At 36.3% G+C, this 27,727-nt stretch overlaps 1 protein-coding gene and 1 long non-coding RNA gene across 2 annotated transcripts in view; one reads left to right on the forward strand and one right to left on the reverse strand.

The window, feature by feature from the left end:
- The first annotated feature begins 1,374 nt into the window (after positions 1 to 1,374).
- Positions 1,375 to 27,727, forward strand: part of FUT8 (fucosyltransferase 8) — a 66,009-nt gene continuing 39,656 nt past the window's right edge. Inside the window, exons 1-7 of the mRNA XM_071744968.1 lie at positions 1,375 to 1,483; positions 2,440 to 2,533; positions 6,485 to 6,561; positions 11,593 to 12,019; positions 17,085 to 17,200; positions 17,292 to 17,460; positions 25,595 to 25,709. Coding sequence (XP_071601069.1) covers positions 11,817 to 12,019; positions 17,085 to 17,200; positions 17,292 to 17,460; positions 25,595 to 25,709 — 603 coding nt within the window. The 5' untranslated portion in view covers positions 1,375 to 1,483; positions 2,440 to 2,533; positions 6,485 to 6,561; positions 11,593 to 11,816. The remainder of the gene's footprint in view (positions 1,484 to 2,439; positions 2,534 to 6,484; positions 6,562 to 11,592; positions 12,020 to 17,084; positions 17,201 to 17,291; positions 17,461 to 25,594; positions 25,710 to 27,727) is intronic.
- LOC139796640 (uncharacterized) lies at positions 19,803 to 21,137 on the reverse strand. The gene is made up of 2 exons (XR_011726078.1): positions 20,696 to 21,137; positions 19,803 to 20,136 (listed from the first exon to the last, which is right to left on the reverse strand). It is a non-coding gene; the product is annotated as an uncharacterized lncRNA (long non-coding RNA).

Consider the following 27,727-nt stretch of genomic DNA (forward strand, 5'->3'; position numbering starts at 1 on the left):
GGGATTGTTGGTTAAGAGAAATCCCCAGCTCCTGGAAGGTTGTCAGCCAGCAGCAATGAAGTTCAGCAGCGTGTTCCACCAAGTTTTGGGAAGGGAAACTTCTGACCACTTCAACTTTTCAGGGTATGAGCTGTGTTACGTGGCTATGACCATGTTAATCTTTGGGTCCCTCTTTATTCTGGAAGTTTACTGATTTCCAGAAGAATTTCACAGAATTAGAGCTATTAAGTTCTTTGCTTTAGTAAGGACATCATGAGTTCTATAGCTCTGAAAGGGATGAGCCATTTCTCCTCATAGCTCTTGTTCAACTTTCAAGGTCGGTTTTCTAAGTGTAGCTTCAGCTTAAGAACCCCAATTGTGGGCATGGATCTCTGAATCACTGCCACTGGGATAACTGAACTGTTCAAATAGCATAATGTGGAGGATAATAATGTTTGGTTTGTGATATTAAAATTTTTAAAATAATTGGGATGTGGGGTTTTTTGTGATCGTTTTTTATTTTATTTTTTTCCTCATTTCAGACCATGAACTAGAGTTGAAGAGGGATTACACATCATACTTAACTTCATTCTTCATTACTCATACTTAATTTCCTCCTTTCCTCCTCCTCTCCTCCTCCTCTCCTCCTCCTCTCCTCCTCCTCTCCTCCTCCTCTCCTCTCCTCCTCCTCTCCTCTCCTCCTCCTCTCCTCTCCTCCTCCTTTCCCCTCCTCCTCCTTTCCCCTCCTCCTCCTTTCCCCTCCTCCTCCTTTCCCCTCCTCCTCCTTTCCCCTCCTCCTCCTTTCCCCTCCTCCTCCTTTCCCCTCCTCCTCCTTTCCCTTCCTCCTCCTATTTTTTTTGCCTATTTTTTTTTTTTAGTAGAATTACATTTAATTACAGGGGCATGGGGCCCTGAGTTGCCCATCATTTTGATGTGCCTTTGCCTGGGCTTTCTCTTTATAATTAGCTCTTTAGAGGAGAGCAAATGTTTTTTAATTACAAAGGTGCCAAGTTTTATTAGAATAACAGAATAATTAACATCTGAAGTATTACAAGCTCAGTGACGAGGGAAGACTGAAGAAAAATAAAACTTGTTTCCCTGCCTACATAGTGGTTTGAGTGCTCATTTCCTTCTGCTTGGTTCCAGTTCATTCAGGAACTTGAGGAACTGCCCTGCTGAAGTTTTTTTCCTGGTGTGTGTGAGGTCATGGAGCCTTCTCCTTATTCCATTTTTTTTTTTCTTGGGCTGCAAGAATTTTCTTATACTGGAACTTTCTTGACTCCCATACTGTATCTTGAAGCTCCCAGACCTGAGGATGGGCAGGCAATTTCCTAGGAATGCAGATGGTGTTTCTGGGAGGTTCTGGCTGACCTAGACATCTCCAAGAAGCAGTGAGATGGTTGTGAATAAGGAATTCAGAAGAATGCTTTCTGCCCTCTTCAACACTGTCAGAAGGAACAGAGAACACATCTCAAAGCTCTGCACATCCACAGGGCTTGGGATGGTATGGATGTTGTCCCTAATAAATGCTAAAATGGTCAAAGCATTTTGTTGTAAGGGCTGAATTACGGTTTTAGGTTAAGAAGGCATGAAGAAAACTTTGTTTCTTTACAATATAGCAGGAATTTTCTTGAAACTCTGGATGCTGTATTCTTCTGATACAGGATAATCTTCTAGAGCTGTTCAATTTATTTGTATTTGTCTTTTTTCATATGTCCAGGTTTGTGATTGCTTCAGTTGCCTTAAGTGTTTTAGTGAATTTTAATATTTGGATTAAAGGAAGTTGATTTTCTTCACAAGGTTTATTTTATACTTTTTATAAACCATAATGTACATGGATGAGTATAAACAAATACTCTTCTATTAATTTTATAAAAAACAGAGTTAAAAACAGGTATTCCATCCTTGATTTTATTTTTTTTTCAATTTCCAAGTTTCGACTGGTATTTTGAACAGAGTAATGCTTAGAGATGGGGAAACAATTATTTGACAGAACTACAAATGACTGAATTACTATATTTGAATATTCTGCTTTATCTCTTGCATTCACAATTTATAACATCTTTTGGCTGCCAGTTTGATAGTATCTGTAAAAATTAATGAATCCAACTTTAACCAAATATTTGCAAGTGAAGCCTGGGCCTTGTGTAGAACTGGCTTGTACAACTTACTAAATACAGGCCTTAAAATTGCTTTAATTCTTGGATTGCAACATCACATTGTATCTAATCTAGGTATAATGAAAGATAGTTAAAAATATTGTCATTAATTAAGCACTCCATATTTGTGGAAAATCCATAATTAGTTAAATACAGGGTAGAAAATGTGGTATGTAAAGATAAAGAAGTAGGTTCTGTCTCAATGTACAAGGGCAAATCAAAAGGAAGATGTTCTTAGGGAATGTGAAAGACTTCTGGTTGTATGTGAAGCTAAAGGAACTTTTTTTTTTCTTTCAAACAGGTATTAATTTCACTGGCTGATGGACTAGCAGGATTCCTTGTTAGTCTCCAGGCCCATGATGCAGTTGTGTTTATTTCCTGCTGCCACTGAGAGGGTAAGATAGTTTTCAGATGTGTTGTGAAGCAATGGTATTAAAAATTTTCTGCTTTTTATGTGAAAGATAGTTTCTACATTTTCATGTTATGCATTTTGCAATATTTTTACAGACTAAAAGCTGTAAAAAAATGCTAATTAAACCCTGAGGAGTTCTCTTATGTCACGAAATTTCAGAGTAGCTGACTTTGTAAAGGATCTGGATATGTTCTAGTCCAACCCAACTGCTTCAGAAGTGTCAACTGGTTGAAGAAAATAAGATATATATGTAAAATTTGTATATTAATAAAGGTAATAAAAATTACAGATGAATGAGATGCTTTCCAGTCAATATTCTAAAATGGTTGGAAGTAAATTGGGTAAAGTCTCTTGGGATTAGTATGGATTAATGCTAGATTTAGAAATAATTACCAGCCCTGGCTTGATCACAGTAGTATGCAAGGCATGGGGACAGATTTTAAAAGAAATAAGAATTGACAAAGTAGAGCTAGATGGAAATAAAAAATGAGATAAATGCCACACAGGTTTGCCAAAGATTATTTGATCTGTATTATGCAGGATTTGCTTATTAACTGTTTCAGTGAGGGAAAATAAAGTTCCTAATGAGTATTGTTTGGGAGAAACTGTAACTGATCTTCCTTTCAGCATTTTTCTTGGCAGTTAGAAAATTATTTATTGAGTTAGAGAAAATAGGGATGAGAAATAGCATCATTATTCAGAATAGCTGAAAGGATCAAGTGACAGTGACTTGTGTTAAAAGGAAGATTAGGCTGGAGAAGAGACTGTTATTGCAGTGGATTACATCTGTCACTCATCACAGGTGTTTTCAGCAGTGACCATTTTACAGAAAGATAACAGATTATAATGACCTTTAGGTCACAAAGTAGGTGAGTGTTATGATGGGGCTCAGAAAAATATGCAAAAAGAATTTTACTTGGGAAACTGGTGTGGTAGAATGGGATAAATTATAAAGACACAAAGTTAAAAGGATTGAAAACAAGAATTTCTGTATAGAAGATGGGAGTTTATCAGATAATCTGAAAAGATACAGATGCAAAAAAATACTTGGGAATTATTATGTCCTTGCAAAATGGTTGCTGACTGCAGAGTAATGTGGCCATGAAGAAGACAAATCCAGTCCTAGGATTTATCACAGAAGGCAGAGGAAAAGGCAAGTTTCATAGGAGATAGCAGCAACATCTTATGTGTTATGTGTATAGTTCTTATTCCTGATATTCCTAAAAGGCTTAATCAGAATGGAGCTGGTACAGGGTGTGGAGAATTTTACAAGCACTCCTTTCAATGAAGTGCTTGTGAGTTCACAAGCACTTTTTGTGGACACAGAAGACTCAGCCCAGGATGAAAGTCTGAGAGATGCAGATGTGTTTTGTAGATAAACCACTGTGTACAGGATAGGGCAGTGCTGAGCCCTGTAACTGAATTTATATGAGTGCAAGAAAAAAACAGTGTAAAGTAACAAAGTATCAATGTCATTTGGAAATTGAAGAAGTCTTCTAAGCATTGGAAGACTGAGCTTTTAAACAGACTTTCCAGTCATGGGGAAAGGGAATCCTTTTTCTTCAGGTGGAACTTCAAAGTTTCTATGACATGGTTACCTGAACTGCTGGGACATAGGATCTGACTGAAGAAATTTTGCCCCTGGGATGCAGTTCAGATGCTGAAGATGGTGTCTCATGATTTAATTAATATATAAATCTTTGTAAGAAATGTGCTGCATACATCATGAATAATATTTGTAATTAAACACTGCAGAGTAATTTAATCATATTGGATCCTTAGTTTTGTTTTAATATACTCAAGGGATTATTTCTTTAGTCTCTAATCCAGAGGCAGTGCCATTGTTACATAGGGACTGGAATTAGAAAGTTGGTTGTTGATTTCTGGTTTTTTTTTTTTTTATTTTATTTTGAGTAGAACCGAATAACTTAGCACTACTTAAAGTAGGTAATTTTTGTTAGTGAAGTCCTAAAAATACTAACTTATTGAAGTTGATTTTACTTTTAAGTGAAACTAACAATGATGTGAAAGTTCAATCTAAGTTTCATGTACAGTGTAATCTGCCTTTTTAATGCTCTGTCAACTACAATGGAATGTAATGGATTACAATGGAATGAATTTTATGTTTCATAATGTTTATGCCATTAAATATAATGCTTTTTGTATTAGATCTATTGATCTATGGGTTTTACTTCAGGAGTGATTTTTTTTACTTCTTTTTGACATACAGTAAGATACACTTCCTTTTTTCTTTTTTTTTTTTTTTCTTTTTTTTTAATGAATGTAGGTCAGTAGGTGACTGAGCCAAAAGTACACTTAGATAACTTTGAATTGAATATAACTTGAAACTGTACATAGCCAAGATAAAGCATAATGCTGTGCTGGATCCATACCTCTGAATAGAAAGCAAAAATACAGAAGGAGAAGACCTCCACTCACTCCATCACTGAGTTTGTTATTGAAAGCATGGTAGGAATAGGAAGTTAATGAGGACCTCATGGAACTCATGGGAAATGTTGCAGTTTTGGGCTATTCAAGTTTCAAAGTCCCTTTGGAAGCTTTTTAAATAACCATCATTTGGGGGGCAAGGTGAGAAAAGAGAATATTTCCTCATTAATAAATCATTTTTGCTCTAGCAAAATCACTTGGACATGGATGCACATTATTTCTCCTGATGAGATGTTGGAGCTACTCTTCAGACCCATTTTTTATCATTTTAATGAAATTAATGTTCTCTTTACTGCTTTAGTCCTTTTATAAACACTGAATTAATTTGTATGGAAGCAAAGGTTTCTGACCAAACCTCCCCTGTTATATATGACAACAAAATATTTTTATATGCTTACAGTAAAATGTGGCTTACATGTGTGTTGTGCACAATTTGATTTCCTGATTAAGGCATTGAAGCAGAGGTATATTTCTCTGTAAATATTCTGTCCTCTCTTTAATGGATTCTAAATAAATTTGTGACACAAACCACATTTTCTGTGCTATGCATTTAGCAGCAAAGAAATTTGAATTCCTCTCTTGCAATATTTATTTTCCATTCAACTGATGCATTAAAGATTGTGTATTCCTAATGATTTATAATAACAAGAAGCTATCAGAACTTTTTTCATTAAATAGTACTGTGTATTTTGTATTGTATTTTTATAATAGAGCTACAGGATTCAATTAAACATGAAAACCAGCTTGCTGTGGGTGATCTTTGGCTTTCAACTTAGTCTTTGCTTTTAATATTACTTTGTTCTTAATCTACAAAACCTTTTCCTGATACTGGTTTGATTCTTTTAGTAGATGAAACGAGAGTTTGAAATAAAAATCAACATACAAGGAGTGACAGAAACCCCCTACATTTAAAAGCAAGAAGCCTTGATGTTAATTGCCACCAATATTTCTTTGTTTCTCCTTATTCTGAGAGGATTTCATGGCTATCTGTAGCCTCTTCATCTCCAGACTTCTATGACTCCTCTTTCCTGCTTAAGGAAGTTTATTTATTGGTAATGCTTTCCCCCAGCTTTTATTTGGTGGGCTCTTTTTTGGGATTCAAGAGCAGATAATGGTAATGACCCTGAATGCTCTGACTCCTCTCAGGTTTGAATTACTGCTCGGGGGGCTGCTGCTGAGTTTTCTGTAACTTCAGGCTCATCCTTTCAGTCTTGGCAGTCCTGAGTTTAGTTTACAGTATGGGAACACCAATGTAAAATGAAAGAATGATAAATATTGCTACTGCATCTCCACTTTCTGTCTGGCAGAAGGTATCTGTGGTGTGTGTCTGCATGTGGAGGTCTTTCAGAAACCTGATACAAGCTGCAGAAATTTAACACTTTTACAAATGTGATAATTTTTTTTCTTTTGTTTCACTGTTTCTTCTTTTGATTTCTGCTAGTCTTTTATTTATTTATTTATTTATTATTTTAAAATTAATTTACAGGTCTTCTATGGACTTTGAAATACTCTGACAGCTTGAATTCCCAGAGCAGTATGAAATGGAAGAAAAAAATGTAAAAGGTACATTACAATCCAAAGCCAATAGTTAAGGGTAGTTAGAGCCTATGTATAATTAGATAGATCACCTTCTGAGATATAGACAGACTGCTTAATGCCTGCTTCCTTTTTATTCAGATAGTCTGGCCTCTTTATTTTATATTTAACTGTACTGTGACCTTACAAAAAGACCAATGATATCATCAGGGACTCACAGGAATCAGATAAAAGGTATCTTTTGCATATATTTGAAATCTTTTACATATTATATAAAATGCTTAACTTAGTAGTTTCAGAACTCTATGCTCTTTAAAATATTAAATCCATTAATTCTTTTAGATTTAATTTTATTTGTTTTCAGGGAACAAAAACAGGTTACTATTAAAGAAAGTTAAATTTAAATTGCTGATAGTTTAAACAATGTGAATGTGCTATAAGAGCAACATACTTGAAAAATATCTACTGTGGACCATTAGATGTACATAAGATGAAAAAAAAATGGTATTACCTATTTTTCTCCTATATACAATTAAAAAGCTCTTGAGAGCCAGAAGTACTTGATCATTTTTAGGCATTTTCCTGGTATTTCTGTCTGAGTTTCTGTTTATCTTTTCAAACCAAACATTTGAGAAGTTACTTTTCTGTTAAAAATTAGTTATAAAATTTATTTTTATATAGCTAATGTAGGATTGTTAGCCCTTTTAAAATGTGGGCTTTTTGGTTTTCATAATAAAAAATGTTTAAAAGCTTGTAAATTATTTTTGTTAATGATGTTAATGTTATGATCATACTACTCTGGTAGACTTTTCAGTTTCCAACAATATGTGACATAGGACTCAGAGCTCTGGGTAGGATCTTTGTGGATGGCCTTTGATGAATTTTAATCTTCCCTGAAATGGTCCAATGGCATTTGGAATTTTTACTTTTAACACCCACAGTGTTTGGTCAAAACGAGTTTGACACTGAAGTGCACAATTTGAGAAGGACCTTGGTTTGTTTTGAATCTGTGCAAACCCAAAAAGTTTTGCTCATTATCCTCTTGTAGTAGAAGTAAGAACAAATAATTTACCCTGTTTCTTATACCAATTATGAGTTTTATAGATTTGCTATGTTAATTCTTAAGCTGTGCTTTCCACTAATCTGTTCAGCCACTCACAACTACTGAGGACCATTCTTGCCTTCTGCCAATTTTTGAAATTCTTCTCTGTATGATTTCTCTTTCTACCAGATCTTTATGAGTTGGATGTGAAGTAATAAAAAAGCCATGGCACAGCTTTTTATACAATAACATGTCAATGATTTCTGGTTTTTGTTTTGTATTGGTTTTTTTTTTTTTCATTCTTGCATCTGTGTTTGTGGTTTGGTGTTTGGGTTTGGTTAGGTTTGCTTTTTTAAACCTGTTAGGACTTGGTTCCTTTTTGCCTAGTGCTGACCTGATATTTCATAGAATTACCTGTCACAGCTAAAATCCATTCTGGATGGATGTTCCAAAGATTATCTCTACACAGCTCTCCACAATGAGTTAAACTGATTTTTCATTTTTTGTTCTATTTCTTCCTAAGGTAGTTTCTATATGTCCTTCAGCTCATTGCTATCTGCTTTTATACTAAAAGTGCAGGCTTTGTTACCTCACTTTTCAGCATGTTTTCAAGATTACTTATGAATATATTAAACTTTATGAACTCTACCTTGAGTCCCAGTGAGGTCCCCAATCATTCCTTCCACTTAAACTGATTGCCTACTTTTCCTGTAAGTGTCTGCTTTTTGAATAGGGTGATGATTCACATAATGAACTTTCTTCCTCCATGCAGCTTTGTTTCTTTAAAATATACTCAGGAGCTTGTTGCATGCTATTGGAAAATCCATGTTGACTGCATCAACTGTGTAACACTTGGAACTGGTTCTCTCTGGCCTCTGTTTATTTACATCTTCAAAAATAAAAACTAATTTCTGAGGCAAAATTTCTCTTTCCAAGAGCCACGTTAGTACTTTTTTTACTATGAGTACATTCACTCTTATGACTGCAATTTTGTTTAATCTTATTATTTCTGCCAGCTTGCCTGACATGAATATGATTTTTTTCTGGCCTGTAGCTGCAGGGATCCCAGCTGTAGTTTTTACAAAGAATTCAGTTTCCTCATTTCATTTTCCATTCATTTCCTACAAGGTGATTATAAGTGAGAGGTTCTGTACTACTGTTAGTAATGAAACCATTGCATTCCTGAACATCTTTAGAGCTGTTGGAAGAAGAACATCTGTTCCTGATGATGGGTTATATTAATTATTTGGATTTGTTTGACATCCTGTTCTACTAAAACTGGTGCTTGATTCAGACCAACACATCTTAAGGAAGGTGCCTGATTTGTGAGCCTACTTAAGTAGGCATAGTTTTATGCTATGAAAAACAGATTGAAAAAAATAGTATTTTCCTTGTAAAACAGTCTAAAAAAGTATCTGATGACCTTAGAGTCTTCAATAAGCTCCTTTGGATAAAAGATTTAGTATTAATTTTTATGTCTTTGATGTATCAGAATTTACAGTCTTAACTATCTAGTAGTTTGATCGTTCTTGTAACTTTTTAAAAGGATACTTTCTTTCTTTGCTAATTGTGAAAGTGATTTTTACCTGCTGTTTTAATTAGACCTTTGCAGGTGGCATGGAGTCCACTTCTCTTTTTAAAATGGTTCCTCTTCTTCAACTTAATCACAGCTGTAGTGTATTTTTTTACTTCATTGCAAACTGGTTATGACAAACATGAGAGTAACTTTTCTCTTAAGCAGTGATTTTATGATGTCTTGAAAAATTTCTTCACTGAAAGGGTTGTCAGGCACTGGAGCAAGCTGCCCAGAGAGGTGGTGGAGGAATTTGGAGGAATTTGTGCTGAGGGACATGGTTCAGTGGTTCAGTTGGCACTGTGCTAGTTGAATGTTGGAGATGGTGATCTTCGAGGTCTTTTTCAACCAAAATGATTCTCTTATTTTATGATCTGGTTAATTGCATCACAGCTCCCAGCATATTTTTTACCTGGTCACTAGTGGAATGTTTGAACATCTATTATTTTTTATTTCCTTTCCCTCCAAGGACTTTGTGATTTCATCCAAGTGTGTTGCAGCCACAGTCAGACATTTCCTGGATTCTTGGTAGCAGAGATGTAAGAATACCCTTTCCCACCCTAAACATCAGCCCATGGGTGTTGTACAGTAACCATCCTTACAAATAACCAGGTTTGCTTTGCTGACAGAACTTTTTTCAGACAGAAACTTTTCACCTGTAAAAATTGTTGAAGCAACCACTGTCTTTGTGCAGGCAGCCCCCTGCTTTTGCCAAGCTAAAGCTAAAGCTATATAAAGCTTTCTTAGAGGTCTGTAGGAACTGACAAACTCCTACTGTGGGATTCTGAGCTGACTTTCAAAGAAAACTGTTGTACTTATAGCTCAACTTGGCATGGATGCTTTAGATGGAGAAGACTGAGAGGTCCTACAGATGGTTTCCATTTTATTAGGAAGATTCAATTTTCAGATAGTTTATCTTGTCTGCCATCTTACTAGTCTTAAGTAAAATTTTTCTCCCTCTTTAAAAAAAAATGCACAAACAACCCTTCTGCAACATACCTAGAGAAATTTTCCAGTGCTTTTAAGAGTATGTTGGAATTCTTATATCTGGAATTGTGTGGTCCAGAAATATCTCCATGACTGGGAGAGTTCGGAATTTAAGTTTTTTTTCTAAATCTCAATGAAAAATATTGAAGAAATAAAAATGGAATTAAAAAAACCCCTAAATGAAATGAAAAAGAAGTTCAGATGAAAGGAGGTTTGAAGAGAGGAGAATAATTTGGGAGGAGAGGGATGTGGATAGCATCTCAGAGGAAATATGGTGCACTTAGAACTTTGAGAATTTGAAAGATCAAGTATTTTGCAAATTGAGTATAAGTGGCAGATATTTGGCTGCTACAAACTTTAGAATTGTTACATTCAGAGAAAGAGTAAGAGAGGTGGGAAGTGTTTAAGATTTTGGACATGCTGATTAGTTAAATCTTACTATTTAAGTTTTCTTCTTGACACAATGAGGAGGTTCTTTCACTCATTATGTGATGTTTTGCCAAGCAGAAAATAAGTTGAGATGAACTTTCATTTCTTTAAATGTTGCAGTGTTTTTAGATAAGAGAGGGGATTACCTTTAGAGTATTTTTTGCATTCTTATAGTTTTAATAATAACACTTGTCAAAATGGGTTGGATAGTTTTAAATCAGAAGAACAAAGGTTCTGAAAATTTAATTTCTAAAGTTATTCCTGATTTTAGATGTATGAGTATAACAGTGCCACTGAAATTTTACTTGAAATCTCCCTCTTCTGTCTTTTAAAAACTCAATTTTCTTTGTTTTAGCAAGTCAGGGGAAGGTGGAAGAGTGAATTTGTATTTTCTTGCAATTTTAAGCAAGAAATAAAATTTTGTGTTTAATTTTAGATGGGTATTGCAGAGACCACTATAAATTTTTTAGCATAAGAAGTACAATGAATCATTTGGTTATAAGCTGATGCTTACACTCTTTGCAGTGCTTGCAAATTGCAAATTGGCTGCTATGAGGGCAATCTATTTGCAAATAGTATAATACATTTTAGAATGGCAATAACTTTTGTTACAGACTGGGAGTCTTGTTAAAAATGGAGAATTCATAAAAGTGAAGACTACAAAGGTGAATTTGTAATAGAATAATAGCTCTTTTTAGTAGGAAAGGAGACTGTGAAGTTTACCACAGAATGATTTTTTTCATGTGTGAAATGGCAGAGAAATCAGTAAATATTTCTCTTACAAAAGGTGGTGCTGCTTCTGTCCATTTCAAACCCTAAACCAATTGCATATTGTTTATGTAGTTCAGTCTTGAACTCAGGATATTTTTTATGGAAAGTGGAAGTGTTTTTCTTTTACTCCTGGATAGAAAATTGTAATACTTTGTGTCACCATCCCCGAATGTAATGCCATTTAGCTTAAATGCAATCCAAGATATTTTTATATATCAGACTTATAATTTGAGATTTTTAAAAATTCTTTTCACAGAATGTAAGAGAAGAATGATGCGAAATTAATGCTCTCTGTCTCAAGTCCCATAAGGATCTTCTCTCAGGAGCTGCAGTAAAATACACCTTGAGAATCAATGTTCTCCAGCACAATGTGGTGAAGCAGAGGAACTGCAATCGTCTGCTTTGGGACAGGCTCAGGACTGAAAATGTTTGCTGTTTTGTGAGCAGAAGGAGTTCTGGAGTGAACTGGAACTTCTGAAAATGCGGCCATGGACTGGTTCTTGGCGTTGGATTATGCTCATCCTCTTTGCTTGGGGGACTTTGCTCTTTTATATTGGTGGACACTTGGTACGGGACAGTGAGCACCCAGAGCACTCCAGTCGGGAGTTATCCAAGATACTTGCTAAGCTTGAACGTTTAAAGCAGCAAAATGAAGACTTAAGGAGGATGGCAGAATCTCTCAGGTAGGATTTAAAAGCAATTAAACCTTTTCAGAAAACAGTGGAAACGTGAATTGCTAGAAATGAAATGGCAAGAGTTGATGATGTTGTGGTTTTTGTTTGTTTTTTTTTAAAAGTGCTGTCATTACCTGAAAATATACTGCAAAACCTTTAAAGCAATAATAAGCAATTAGTTCTGGTCTAATGTAGTTATTATTCAAGAGTCATTAATTAATAGCAGCCAAGTGTTACTGTCACAATAACAGAGCCCTGTAGGTGATGATGTTCTTAGTGACAGGTTAAAACAAGTGCAGTTCTGATGCAAACCAGTTGTAGCAGTAGCGTTGACTAAGTGCAGTACCTGGAAAAACTCATTTTAAAAGTTCAGGAAACATTTGTACAGCTTGTTCAAGGTAAATGTGTACTTGCTGAAGCTGAGCTGCTATAAACCACTGCATAATATAAAGTCTTTTAATTAAGTCTTTTCCTTGTCTTTCTGCTACACTTGTATTTTGCACGTGTAAAATAGAAGAGTCATCTCCCTTTTTATAATTATTTGTTACTTTATAGATGGGTATGATTACAATTTTAAATATTTTCTTCCAGCTTTTCAGGCAGGCAGCTGTTAATAGAGATTTCTGGTATCTCCTTTCCTGAGAACTCCCAAGAGGGAGCCTCTTAGGCAGGTGTGTGCAGTCAGGTTAAACCACAGGTTAAACCCCCACAGACAGTCCCAAAGTCCTGGTGGATCCTGGGGACCAGTTCTGAGGTTTTGTATGTTGTAGGAAGCTAGAGAAGAGCAAACCTTAATGAAGATTTATAGAATGAGGGAGAGTGAGAATGTTTATTTTAAAATTCAGTGAGCTGAATTCACTGTCTTGTTCACAACCACATCCATGCACCAGGATGTGCGTAGCAGTGGTCTGGTAAGGTTGACCTGTGTCATCTAGGTTCCTCCCCCCAGCATTTGTGTGCTTGATATCACAAACTGTATCATCTTCCTCTGATTATATATATTTATACACATACACATTTAATATTTGTAGTTTATTACCCATATTGGTTAAGAATACTCCAGATTTTTGTACGAATTTTTGGTGAGGTTATTTTGAGGTATTTTTAATATGAGGTTATTTTTAATATGAACTTTGTGCAAGTTTGAACAGTCATACCTTACTGCCTGGAAAAAAAAATGTACACATTTTTGGTGCAATTTGAATGGCTTGGAATTACTTCCTGTGCCACAAAGTTTTTACAGTTCCTTTGAAAAGCCTGAGCAAAGAAGTTGTTGTAGTTTCTCTTTTGCCAATATTGTGCTTTGTAAAAGCCTTGTTTGGGGGTTATAAGGAGGCATTGATCTAAATTAGTGATTCCGAAGATAAATGGAATTAGAGGTGTTTTGTATTGCCTGAGTTTTAGAAAATTATGTGCATGAATATTGTGGTGTAATGAGATCTGGAGAGTTAGCACAGCCCTTACATATTTATAAACAACCCAGTGTGGGCAAAGTTGGGTTTATTTGAGAAGCAGCCTGGATTCCAGAAGTGCAAAATAGTAATAAAAGTGAGTTCTGCATAGATTGTTCTTTTACTGTTCAATATCCAGCAAAAATGGAAGGGACCTTTCAAGAGCATTTAACTGCAGGTGCCCTAAGGCCTCACAGCCAAAAGGGAAATCTTCAGTGCAGTTTCTGTGGCTATTTAAGGGCAACTGTATGGGAAGTAATAGTGAAACCAAAGTATTACATTCTGTTGTTTTATTGCCTGCCTATGATGTTGTTTTTCCTGAAAGTTTTATTAACTGGTAGGATTATGATACCTCTACTGAAGTCTGTCACTGCTGCATCTCAATGATCCAAAGCTTTTAGGGAGAGGAGAGCTGAAAATCACTACTTTTGTAATATCTGATTTTATTAAGTGGAAACTGGCAAGTTGTGCGTGATTTCATCTATGTCCTGGGCATCCTCTTTTGCAAAAGATGAATGGTGTAAAGTATTTGTCTGCTGCTTTGTGGTTTGCTGGGTGATAGTCAAATTTCTTCCTTTCATGCTATGTTAGTGGTATCCTCTCCTGGAAGACAAACCTGGTGGTATAGGAACCAGTAATTTCAGAGCTCTCTACAGGAGAATAGGGGATTGTGTTAAGTGTATTCATATTGTATTCATATTCCTAATCCATCACGTGCCACATGTATTTACTGCCTGGGTCCATTATATATGAAATTTTGTAGAACCTGCAATTCTTGTCATAAATACCATACCCTGTTTCTTATCTGAGCAGTTATCACGTGTTACATAGTAAAAACAGGTGTGGAAAAGAGCAAAATGCAATCAAACCAATAAACCCAAACACAGGTATTTCTAGGCATTATTTTTGTAGTTCTGAGTGTAGCTTCAGAAAGAAGAGGTAGGATTTTAATTCTGAAAGAGCACTGTAGTGGAGCTGGCACAGAGGCTGGGAGAGAATCCAAACTCAGGATCAATTCATCATAAGCAGATCTATGGAAGTACTTCTATCAATTACTCTGGGCAGCTGCTGGCCTCAGTAAGCCTGTAGGAAGCATTGAAAGGGATATCAAGGATAGCTTTGGGTTGATAAAAATCTAAACGTTATTTTAAAATTCAAAGCTGAAGCTATGGCACAGGCCAATGTGTGAGGATTTTAGTGTGATGCTGAGTTGTCTCCAGCTCAGCTGATGCAGAGGGCAGGAGCAAGCAGGCTGTGCTGCTTGCAGAGAAGAACATTTTCCTGAATTTTGAGACTGGATGGAAGTGAGGAGCACAGCAATTCCAAGTCTGAAGAGGTAACAGATATAGACACACAACTGAAAAAAACCAACAAAAAAAGTTATTTTAGTTTTATCCTAAAGTGATGTAGTTTTTGGAAGTCCTCACAGCTAAGTTAGGAGAATGGCTTTCAGCCTCATATTACCTCCTTTTTTGTATAATAACCCTAGTGTAGTAAATTCTTGATTGCACTTTGCCAAAGCAAGTTGAACATTAAATGGTGTGTACATTTCTTTTTTTAAACATTCTTAGTTATATCAAATGGTCAGAATTATTACACTTCTTTCATATTATCCACAATAATCCTTCTATAGGATTCTGTGATTGCTGGTTTCACAGACTTTCCTTGTGTTCAAAGGATGACTGTGCTCTCTTAAGATTTCGTATAGTAATGATTTTGTATCCTTTCACTGCATTCTTCTTCACAAATCCTACCTTTCAGGAATGTGATTTACACAGGATAAGCTATTTTGTTTTTCCTGGTAATTTTGTGGCTTCTTGTCCTGTCAGAATCCAAATTGTGATACTGAGCTGTCAGATCACAAATGGATTTAAACCTTGTGGTTTTAAACTAGAGTCCTAATATGTTCTTTAAAGGTTTGTTTGTGTGTCTTGTCCTGTACCTGGCAATGCAGTACCATATCTCACTGTGTTGTTCTACTGTATATTTATTGTAGAAACAAATTCACAAAGGGGTTGTGCATGCCAAGGGAGTATTTAGAGAGTGCTGAAGAGCAGAAAATTTTCCTCAGTATTGCAGTGCTTGTTCTCTCACTACAGTAAAAAGCAGATACATGAGCAGTTACTGTTAATTCCTTTTTATTAACTATGGTAGCTTTAAAACACAAATTAATATTTTGCAACGATTTAATTATCCCTATTTTGCTTTCAATAGGGAGCTTATTAAATTCCTGCCAGACTGCATATTTTTCTCTTTCACTTCTCCAATCCCCTTTGAAAACAAGGGGCTTAAATGATATCCCTGATGTGATTTACCTTTCTGATGTTTACATTAGGTGTTTGTTCCGTTCAAATGTTCTAGTGAAATGCACTTTTCATCAGTTCCTAAATTTTTATTGGTATTTAATTATTCAGATCTGAGAGACATTAAAGCTAATGACATCTCATTAGCATCTTCATAATGCTGTCATTTTTTATTTAGGGTGCAAATACTCCCTCTAACCACTATTTTCTCTATGCTAGAGGCATCTTCTGCCTGGCTAGTGGTCTTCCCATATGGTGCATTGAAACTGTGTGTGTGGAGAGAGAATATCCCCTGCTTTTTATGCTCATGTTCCATTACAAATGAAGCATCAGCTCTGGGTTCTGCATTCTCTGTTCTTCACAGTTCTCAAGACTTTTCATTACACATTCATGCTTTCTCTTTTCCTTTCCAGGTTCAGCTCCTACAAAAGTCGAAATAATTTTTAACCCTTGTTTCCACCAATAGTGTATTTTCTCTAGAGATAAAAAGGGATTTTATTTTCACTGCGTTAATTTTCCATTTGTGAGGCAAACAGAACGTAGGATCTGATTTCTATAGTCTAATAATACCAGTTTTATTAGCATGTGGACTCAAGTTGAGATGATGAGCAAACCTCAGCTCAGTAATCCCCTCAGCTCTGACTGATGGCTCAGGGGTTTAGGGATACATATTTCTGTACTTGGCCTGTGTTCACATACCCCAAATGGATATTTTGATTGCTGGTGTTGTTTTAGGTGACCAGCAGTTCAGAATACCAGAGTTGTCATAAAAAATAATAATGAAGGGAGATTTAAGAAGCTGGCATAGTGTTCAACATCCGGAAACAACTTTGAAATCTTGTCTCGGTATGTAGGAAAACTTAGCTTAAAAGTGGAGTTCCAGTCCTCTAAAATGTGTTTGAGGTGTGATTATAAAAAATAGAGGGAAGTTGAGTGCTGGGAGGGTACCTCCCTTTATTAGGCTTTGTTGTGTGCCAGTCAGTCAAAAAAATAGTCTGATTTAAACTGCTGCAAAAACCTATTTTCACAAGGCTGCTCTTGTCAGTGAGTGGAAGTCTTGTAAACACCATGTTCACTCTGTGCTGCAGCTGTCTTATCCACTGATTTTTTTTTATTTTTTAATGGTATTGTGGTTTTAAAAATCTTTATTTCTATTACTATGTTTAATTTCTTCTGGTTTTGAGAAAATGCCAAGAAGACTTCTCAGCAAAACAGGATGGAAGCAAAATGAGAGGAGAGCTGAATGGCTAATGCAAATAATTTCTCAAATAACAATTATATTTATAAGTCATATAACTTCTTTCTTTTCCTATATTCCAGGATACCAGATGGTCCCATTGACCAGGGTCCAGCTGCAGGAAAGGTACATGCTTTAGAGGAGCAACTCTTAAAGGCCAAAGAACAGATAGAAAATTATAAAAAGCGGACAACAAATGGTTAGGAGATAATTTTTCTTCTAAAATATTGGTTTCTTAACAAAGTGCTGATGTTTAACAGTTGCTAATGCTCTTTTTTTTTTTTTTTCAGTAGGAGGCCTTGGAAAAGACCATGAAATATTGAGGAGAAGGATTGAAAATGGAGCTAAGGAACTTTGGTTTTTCCTCCAGAGTGAACTGAAGAAGTTGAAAAATCTAGAAGGAAATGAACTGCCAGGACGCATTGATGAATTTCTGTCTGATTTGGGTCATCAGGAAAGGTACTTAGATGGGTTGATTCTGATATATGTTGAAAGGATTAGGGACTGGTTTAAGCAGGCTACTGATATACAGCTTAGAAGTCCCTTAGGATAAATTGCTGCTATATGGGCTAAAATACGTCTGAAGCATGAAAATAAAATTATTACTTGTATGTCATGGGACGTGAGGGAAAGATCCAGCTTGTGTCATTACAGCTTTGACTATGACCCTTTAACTTGATCCATTTTTATCTTTTTATCAGAAGACCTGGATCCTTAATGCTGGTTGTTGCTATTCAGTCACAACTGTCTGTATATGTGCATATTTGTGCATGTAAATAAAATGCAAAAAACCCTTTAAATTATTTCTTTTAGGAACCTGATTGCACCTCTCATAAATACTAGCATATAAACTGTATTGCTCTTTGGGATATTACGCAATTGGAATTATTATAAAATCAAGTAATATCAAATTTCAGAACTACTTACCATTCTGAAAATTCACTTTTTTTTGTAATTAGAATTTAACAGACCATTTCAGGTGAAAATGACCTTTAACTACATCATCATTAAGACGCTGTTCAGAGATGTGCTGGAATTATATTTTCAGTTGTTGATCTGGCCTCTCCATTTTTGAAGTACCTTTTCTATTATACTAAAAATTCTGTAGGAGTTTTGTTCCTGCTGAATAAAGTTCATCCAAGAAGTGATAGAAATGCAGTAAAATCTGTCTGTAAGCCTGTTATAAATATAACTCTGTTCCAAACGGGATTGTAGTGGCAATTTGTGTCTCATTAATAAGCAGTCATAACAATATATTGTAATTAACTTAATACCTTAGAAAGTATCTTTTTCCCAAAAAAGCTGAGCTCTGTCTATGTGAAAGTCTGTAGTAAAGCATGAGTCTTTAAGGATACAATTGTAGCAAAAGGAAAAAATAGAAAGAATTTCTGTTCTTTGGAAGTAATGTAAACACTATTTAAAACTTAGTCTAAAGTAATAAGAATTTGATTATTAATGTGGGCAAATGATGTAGTCCATTAAATCTGGTAAATTAATCTTCCACAATTCCAAAACCCAGTTTGTCACAGATTAATGGAATTTAAAGTGAGAAAGGACTATTCAGTTAGCAAGAGTTACTATCTATATGAAATAAGCCATTACATTTCATCCAATTATTTCTCTGCTGAGTGCAATTATCTATGTTGGACTGAAATAAAAGTACTGCTTGCCTGAAGCAGAATATCCTCAAAGACTTGAGATCACCAGTTAAACAGACAACTGACAGAGAGGCTGCCACTTTCAGGGGTTATCTCCACTCTGAAATTTGTTCTCCAGAGAAGTTATTTGTGTTTGGGTTTCTTGGTCACTGGTTCTTGATGAATTTGTAAACTATCTGTGCCAGAAGTGGAGCAAGTAGTCTCATGCCAGGCCTGGTGCTGTCTGTTAAAAAAACCCATTATTTGTGTAGATATTACTTCTCTACTTTCACTGCCAGGATCACCCCAGGCATTTGCCCCAGTAGAACCTTCATTAAAGTTGTGGTTTTGATGCCAGAAGGCTTTTATGTCCCTGCCTCCTAGGACTAATCCTTTTAAAATTTTTTTTATTCTTTAAGCCAAACTTGCAAATTTCTGTATTTCTGACAGCCTTAAATTCACATCCTTTGTACTTCAGGATGAGCTGAAAACCCATACTAGAAATGCACACTTGGATTATAAGAATCTGCCTTGTAGATCTCGGGAAGTTATGAGACGAATCCCACTGTGAAAGTTTGAAACCACAGTGGCACTGGAAGATGTCTGTGTACTATGCAGGCAATCACAGCTACTCTTCTTTTTCTTTTCTAATCACAGCTGCTTTTTTTCCTTTTTCCCTTTTTTCTTTTCCTTTTTTCCTTTTCTGTTTTTCCTCTTCTGTTTTTCCTTTTCCCTTTTCCCCTTTTTCCCTTTTCTCCTTCTTTTCTCCTTCTTTTCTCCTTCTTTTCTCCTTCTTTTCTCCTTCTTTTCTCCTTCTTTTCTCCTTCTTTTCTCCTTCTTTTCTCCTTCTTTTCTCCTTCTTTTCTCCTTCTTTTCTCCTTCTTTTCTCCTTCTTTTCTCCTTTCTCTTTTTTTTCTTAAGAATTTTCTTGTCGAATGAATGTGTTCTTTAGGCTGGCACAGTGAGTATCATAACCAGACTGTCCTGCAGTTTGAGACCTGGTTGTATTTGTAGTAGATTTTTGTGTCCCCAAGGAACACTCAAGTCACTTAGGCTGAAACCAAACAGCCAGAAGCTAGGTTTTATCAAAATAAATTCTGGGCAGTTTTTTGTACAATACAGAAGTTCAAAGAAATTGCATAAGAGAAGATAGGTACAAAGATATTTCTACAATATTTGCCCTCTGTTCTTGGTGTATTTGCAGCTTTGGTTTAGGGTAATAAAATGATCTCATGTTGCAGAATGCTCTTTTTGCTTGCCTCTCATCCAGCAGAAATTTGTTTTTCCACCTTTGAGATCAGGCTGTCTGCTTCTTTCCCTTTAATTTTTCAGTATTGCTCTGTGAGTTGGAGGAAACCTCCAGCTCCTTCTATATGTATCCCTTGGCCTGTGGCACATTGCATTCTCTGGGCTGTTCTTTTCCCTGAGGATTCCCAGGAGTTCCCCAGGGATGGAGCAGTCTCTTCTTCCTTACACACAGTCCATCTGGCCTCTTCTCCTGAAAGGAACATAGAACGCACAGAGATTGAGCAAATCAGATGCTCCCATTCACTCTAAGGATCACAGCTTTTTGGTGGAGCTTTTTCTTATTGCTGGTGTAGTTTGTTTGGGTTCTTTAAAGTACATGTTAACTTGCATAGTTTTTTATATAAGGGATTTAACAAGTTGCCAAATATTCTTTTCTTAAAAATTTTTTATCTGTGTATCTTGGCTAAATGGAATATTGCATGTGAAACTGGTATTATTCATGTGTATGTACATATATATAAACATATATTTCAGATATTTTCATATCTCTTGTAATCTAGGATTATAGGATATAGGATAATATCTAGGATTACAAAGATCAGTGTTAATTATAAGTAATTCAAGGGGATATCAAGAATTTGTCAGGAAAGGCTGTTGTGGCATAGAGAAGATTTGCTTTTTAAGATACTACAAACTTCAAGACAGCTTCTGTGTTTCCAGATTAAATGATATTGAAGTTCTTTGTTAATCTTGGTGCTGTTCTGCAAATAGTATACCAGTAACCTGCTAGCACTTCTCCACCTGGATACCTGAATCACTATTTCCTGGCTGTGTCAGAGGACTTGTGGAGATTTTCTCCTGCAGGGTGCCAGTCTTGATAGAGGTGTTTGTCCAGTATTTCACTACTGATTCTTTTTAAGAAACAGGGTGGCCCAGTGCGTTAGGGAATGTGTAATTGGATGCCTGGCGTTGTTGAGAGTAACTTTGTTTGAACTGCTGTAAGACTGGTTGATGTCAAGGTGACCAAAAAGAACAGATTAATCTTCTAGTTGTCATGGTTTCCTACATTGTCAGTTTCCTACATTTGCACTATGTTGTTTGCAAGGTTGTTGTTACTGAGTTACTTCAATTCTCCTCTTGGGCAAGAGCTTTCATCAGGGCTTTTGTGGTAGCTGGTCAAGCTTTGATGCATAATGTTTGGGCTTATTTTCACATTATTACATCCTCTTTATTTGGTGGAACGTATCACAATTTTTTGTGGAGTTTTTATTTGTTGATATAAGGTTTCTGGGAGGTTTAAATGTATTTTTGTCATATGGCTGGCATAAGTGCCTAGACTGATTTTTAAAAATGTGTTAAAAACGCATTTTTTAACACAAAAAATGTAGTCTGCTAGCACTTCTCTAGCTGGATAGCTGAATCACTATTTACTGTGGGGTGAATTCATCAAATGCAGATGAAATACATAACCAGATTATTTACTACATTCTGCTTTACACAAGCAAAATACTTTAAAGAGTAGGTTCAAGATTTAATTTGTGATATAAAATAAACAAAAAATTGGTATGGTTGGTTAGTAGGACACTGAAAGACCGAGTTTGACTCACTAAATATCTGCAGTGCCAATGTCTAAAACTTTTTCTGCCATTTTATCCCCACATTAAGCTCTAATAATCAGTCCTGTGCAGATTCATCTTTTGTCTGCACTGAGTTATCTTGGGCTCATGGGTCACCGTCTACTGTGTAGCTCTACACATGGAGCCTGACTCTGGTCTCTTGTGTTATTCTGTGTCTCCTCTGGATTCCTGTTAATAAGCCATCATGCTGGTCTGTCACACTCAAAAGAATTTAGCAGATATAAACCTAAAAAATGCACATTTCCCTGCAGGAGTCAGCAAGGAAAGAAGGTCTCCATGACTGAAAGTGTGTTCAAATTACACTACCCTATAATCATTCCTTTGTGATAACAGCTGTTAATTTTTCAGTTCCTGGGTGTCCTGGGTGAGTTCAGGGGTGTTTTGGGAACAGGGGATCCACAGGATCCACAGGAATGTCTCCTGGAAGAAGCTGCTGGGAGCTCCCCCGGTTCCCTGCCCCAAGGCCCAGCAGCTCTGGGCCTTGAAGCATCCCCACATCCCCAGAAGCTGATGTGTCTCTGCCAGGAATAGAGTCAAGAAAGGGAAACCAAACTGCAAAAATAATAATAAAAAAACCCTGCAGAGCAGAGGAGGTGAGAGACAGCAGAGCAGAGCCCCCGAGGTGTGTGAGGAAGGAGAGGGAAAGGTTCCCGAGCAGAGGTTTCCCCCCAGCCCATGGTGAGATGGCGGCTGTGCCCCTGCAGCCATGGAGGAGCGCAGGGAAGCAGTCCCTGAAGGAGCCTGAGGGGGTCCGTGTGGATTTGTAGCCCCTGAAGTGCCACGAGTGGGCAGAGGTGAAGCTGCAGCCATTGCAGGATCACCGAGAGGGGCAGATGTGGATCTGCAGCCATGGAGGAGCCCATGGCAGAGGAGGTGACTTTTCCCACAGCAGCCGTGACTCTGTGGGCAGCCCGGGCTGGAGCAGTTCCTGAGGGACTGCACCCCACGGGAGGGACTCATGTCCCAGGGGTTCCTGAAGGACTCTCCCATGGGAGGGACCCCGCATTGGAGCGGGGGCAGAATGTGAGGAGTCCTCCCCTGAGGAGGAAGGAGCGGCAGAAACAGCGTGTGCGGAACTGAACCCCCCCTGTATCCCCTGAGCCCTGAGGGGAGGAGGCAGGGAAGCGATCCGGGACCAGAAGGAGGTGGAGGTGGTAAGATCTGAGAGGGTTTTGTGTTTCTCCTTGTAGATTAATTGATTCTTTTTCTTCCCGAGTTTGCCTGTTTTTGCCTGTTACTGTCATTGGGGAATGAAACCTCCCTGTTCTTGTCTCCATCAACGAGACTTTGGGTGGAGAAGCCTCGTCGGTACTGGCTGGGCCTAAACCCTGACACTGGTTTACTGCAGAGTTTTATATGGGTCACTTTTTTGTTTTCTAAAGAAGATTGTGGATACTATCTGAAAGTTCTTGCTTGAATTCGTAAGATTTCCCACAAATTATTTTATATTCTTTATGGATTGTACAGAGCTGCCTTTCCCTGAAGTGTTGAGTCACTGAGTCTGTGTGTAAGACTCTGATTCCTCTTAAATTGAAAATGATGAAAAGTAATGATATTTCATATGTGAGGCTGCTTATTTATGAAAAGTAATGATATCTCATATCTAAGGCTGCTTATTTAAACTTACCTACTCCCTTTGCTTTGTCATGGTCTCTGTGGCCAAAAATACAAGAAAGAAAATGTGGACAACACATTTTTCCCTCAGAAAACTGGGAAAACTGTGTAACTACTTAGAGGGAAAATGTTTTGGGTTTTGTTTGGTTGGTTTTGGTTTGTTTTTTTAAATACTTGGTAGGTTTTGTGTTTTCACTAATTTTATGCTTGTATTTCGTAGAAATACATTTCTTTAAAGGAAGAGGAGAATGTTCTGATTACTCACATGACTCATAGAGGGAAGACTTAAGGCCAGTGAAAGAGAGCATTTGAAAATTATTTAAAATTTGGCTGTGGTTGCCCACCTGTTTTTAATTATGGCAGAGGAATATGTTTTTGATTATTATTTTAATGTCTAGGCCTGAAATTTAGAATTTTTCTTTAAACATCCAGCATGGTTACATCCTGATTAGGAGAAAACTATATTTGAATTCCCTAGAATATGCTTGGATTTCCTTTTTTAGTGTGCTTGCTAAACTGTAATGATTTTTATAAACTGGATAACACTACTTTAAGAGGAGCAGTCTCTTTATTTGTTCAGTTATTTGTATATGATCACTTGTACTAGATCTTGATTATTAATTCTGTTCTAATTGTACCTAAACTGTGTTTGCATTTAATTTTCACTGTTACTTGACTTTACCAGCTAGTGCTACTTTAAATTGTTTGGGTTTTTTTTTTTTTTCTGTGAAAGACAGAGTAGGGTGTTTCAATCTCAGTTGCACTCTAAATGAATATCCAAATTTTTTATTTTGAGATGAGAGTGATTCTGGTTGACAGAAGGTGAGTGCTGCTCCTGCTGAACAGTTTGGGTGTAATATTTTAATGCAGCAACAGTAGATGATGCAGTAAGTTAGTGTCACTGTAGTCCTGCTTAGAAACAGGGGTATCAAAGCCAGGGTGAGTGTACCAGGATGTAAAGATACAGGTCCCTAAATCCAGTTATTAGTGAGAGAAGGTTGTCTGGTAACTCTACTGATAAAGATTTGTCTCAGTCTTTGCCCCTTAAATACTGTATCATTAGAAATAGTTATCTGATGGAGAAAAATCATCTGCTCCTCTCTCACTTGCTGAACTTATTCACATAGGGTCATCACTAACTAGGTTTGTGGTTCCAGAACTAACAAGTCCTGCCAACACTGGTGCCTTGGATTACTTCACTGACAAGACTACTTCAAAGTTGTTAGGAAATATGCATGAATTCCCCTCTCTTTCTTTTTTGTCACCTCCTAATTTTCTCTGCTTTTGTACGGTGTCTCTTTACTATTAAGCAAAAATGTGGCTTGGTAAGAATTTCAGGCAATAAATTGTAACATTAACTGAAAGAATAAAGAAAAGTAGTTCAAATGTAGCACTTGAACATTGTTATGGAGAAATGTTCAGCAGCTTTAGATGCTCGCAGTCTGCAAAGCCAGTGCCATTGGTTCTCCCTGCTACTTGTAGAATAGCCATTGATGTTTTTATAAATATTTGAATAGTTTGCTTCCAGTTTAGTATTTCCTCCCAAAAACCACACCCTTCTCATGTGTTTAGGTTGGTTTTCACCAAATTCGTGGGTAATCTTAGCAAATGAATGTCATCTACCATTTTTCTTCTTGTGGAAATCTTTATCGTATTGGGCCACCAAAATAAGAAGAGAATAACCCTAAGAAGAGTATCTCTAGTGTATTAGATAACCTCAATTTAATATATAATATTTCCTCAGAGTTCACATTTTGTAGTCTGGACTTGTAATATAACCATGAGTCTGTTTGGATTTGCTATTTTTTTGTTTGATTTGAGTTTTTTTTTCCAGTTGGGTAGTCACTCCAAGCAGGCAGAATGCTTGCTGCCTTCTGGAGTCAAAAGAAGTTCCAGGCCGTAGAAAATACTGTTATTAAAACTGTAGTAATACTCTGTGATTAATTTTCACTAGTAAAACCAGCAAGATTACCGTTGTATGTGTGCTAAACACATAATACTATATTATACTCTGTAAAAGCATAGTAAGATGATTGTAGAATCCAAAGTAAAAATTGATAGAAGCTGTAGGAATCATCTGGGTCCACTGGATAATGTATCTAGCATGGAACTTTTCTTTCTTCTTAATTTTCTTTGGCACATACCAGAAACAAATCCTGTATAGAGTTTTTCTGGCCCATCTCTTGTTTCAAACTATAATTACTGCTGGGTATGGAACACTTGTAAACTGGTTCTTTCCTGATTCTTTCCTGATTTTTTTTTTTTTTCCTGGTTCTTTTCCTGATTCTTTCCTGGCTGCTGTTGACATTGTGGTGTAAGAGGTGGTGTGGAGAAACTGGTTTTGGGGCTGTAATTGAAATATCTGCTTAACTGGTCTTTGATTTAGTCTTACACTGCAATTTAGGAGTGGGGTTTTTTCGTTGCCCATTTTTAAAGCTTGTTTTCCATTGTTCCCAGGTCAATAATGACTGACTTGTACTACCTCGGTCAAACAGATGGAGCAGGAGACTGGAGAGAAAAAGAGGCCAAAGATCTAACAGATTTGGTACAGAGGAGAATAACTTATCTACAGGTAAGAGGATGGAGCTTTTTAATCAAGGTAAAAGTTGTATATATATATATATGTGTGTATATATACATATATATACACACACATATCACTTAGCTGTACTCTTAAAATAATTACATGACAGAGAGTTGTAAGTGAATTTTTGTGTATATGAATAATTTACATACAAAACAAATGAGAATGTTTAAGACATTATTTTGTATGTATACAGAATGATAAATCTTTGGGGTTCTTTTGGTTTTGTTTTTTGTTGCTATGGTCGGTTTGCTTGTGTTGGGTTTTTTTTTTGTGTTTGGCTATACTTACCTGTTTGGATTCTTTCTGTGACTATAAAAAATAATTCTCTGGTTTCTACTTTTGTTTTTTCTAAGGTTTCAGAATGTATACACACATTTGCACAGTGTTCAAGATAAAAATATGAAAGTCCTTGTATGAAATCTCTGAACAAGCAGCCCATTTTTAGTTACAAGAATGCCAAGATTTAAGCACTTGCTTGCATAGTGTGTTGTCCAGTCCTAGGCTGTTTCAGGGTGAGACTTCTCATAGATGCTCATATTTTTGAGTCCACGAAGCCTTTTTAATATATGTGCTTCTGTGTGTCTATAAAATTCAAACAAGCCTTGCTCTGAAGGTTTTGGGACTTTTGTTCATGTATGAATGCATGCAGCTGTTTATATAGTGAACAAAAAATATTTGATGTAGTCTGGTTTGGTTTTACTTGGTTTGTTTTTCTGTGCATGTGTGCACGTTACTGCTTTCTTTTGTTTGGGCACTGATCTTTTCTCTATGTAAAATGCAGAATTTATTTTGCATTTTTCATTATTTCTTACTTCATAGTTAAGCTATTGGAAACTTCTGTGACCAATCTACATATCTGTCTCTTCTTAAATAAAAAAAGCCTTCTGTGAGAAAGCTCCTTGTAAATTATGCAGGAGGCATAACTTTGTCTTCCTTCAGCTTCTTCAGAACTGTTCCTCATTCTTTCATTTTTGATGTCACTGTTTGGCAGTGGTGCACTGTAGCTACTTTTTATGCTGATAAATACGGCCTTTCTCCACCATTTCATCTCCTTTCATTATGTGCATTTGTTTTCTTATCAAAGCATGGATGAGTTTCTGGAGAGGTGTTGTCTTCTTACTGTGTGTTTTTAAAGTGTTCAGAACCTTAGTTCAAGACTAGGACCTCCAAATATGTGCAATGAATAAAAAAAAAAAAAAAAAGGTGTTTAGGAGAACAGAAATTGAAGCCTCAAAATTGAAGCATTAGGGAAATGCTTATATTGCTGTCTAGTGAATTTGAAATAAATTAATTGACTAAGCAAAGACCTGAGAGGCAAATTAGCTCCTTTTAAAATGTATTTGGAGGCATAGAGTCTATGCTAAAGGGCTTTCATCTTCCTTTTATTCTCACTCAAAAAAAAAAAAAGGTTAAAAGAAAAATTACACCAGTGCCAACACAGCACTCATAGAATCCTGCTTTTGGATATTTGTATCACAATAATTTAAAGCCTTTCAGAAAGGGTATTTCTCAGACGCTTCTAAGGAAGATAACTGTCTTTATCATTGTTTTAAGAAGGAAACCTGATGATGAACATGAGCAGATTATTTTCAGAAAATTGTGGGAATAGATTCAGGATTGGAATTAGGTCTAACATACTTGGCTCAATTTCTGTCATACAGGCCATTTTTGTTACTGTTTTATTTATAAATCTGTTGAAAAGGAAATTGTGGGAAGAACTGAGGTTTTTTTCATATTGCACATTTAAAATATAAAAATAATCATTATGAGTTTGTCCTCAAACACTGAGAAACACTTTAGAGAGTATTTCCTTCCTTTAATTTTTTTTTTTTTAAAGAATCTTCTATTTTCTGTGTTACAGAGAAAATTACATTGATTTTTGCTTTTAATAAGTTACCACTGGTTGATCATGGAAATTAGAAATATGTAAATATACTTCTACTGCATATCAAATTTCACATGCCTTTTTCACATGGAAGGATCTGGAAATGATACAGAAGGAA

This window comes from Heliangelus exortis, chromosome 5 (genome assembly GCF_036169615.1).
Source record: "Heliangelus exortis chromosome 5, bHelExo1.hap1, whole genome shotgun sequence".
Taxonomy (NCBI): Eukaryota; Metazoa; Chordata; class Aves; order Apodiformes; family Trochilidae; genus Heliangelus; species Heliangelus exortis.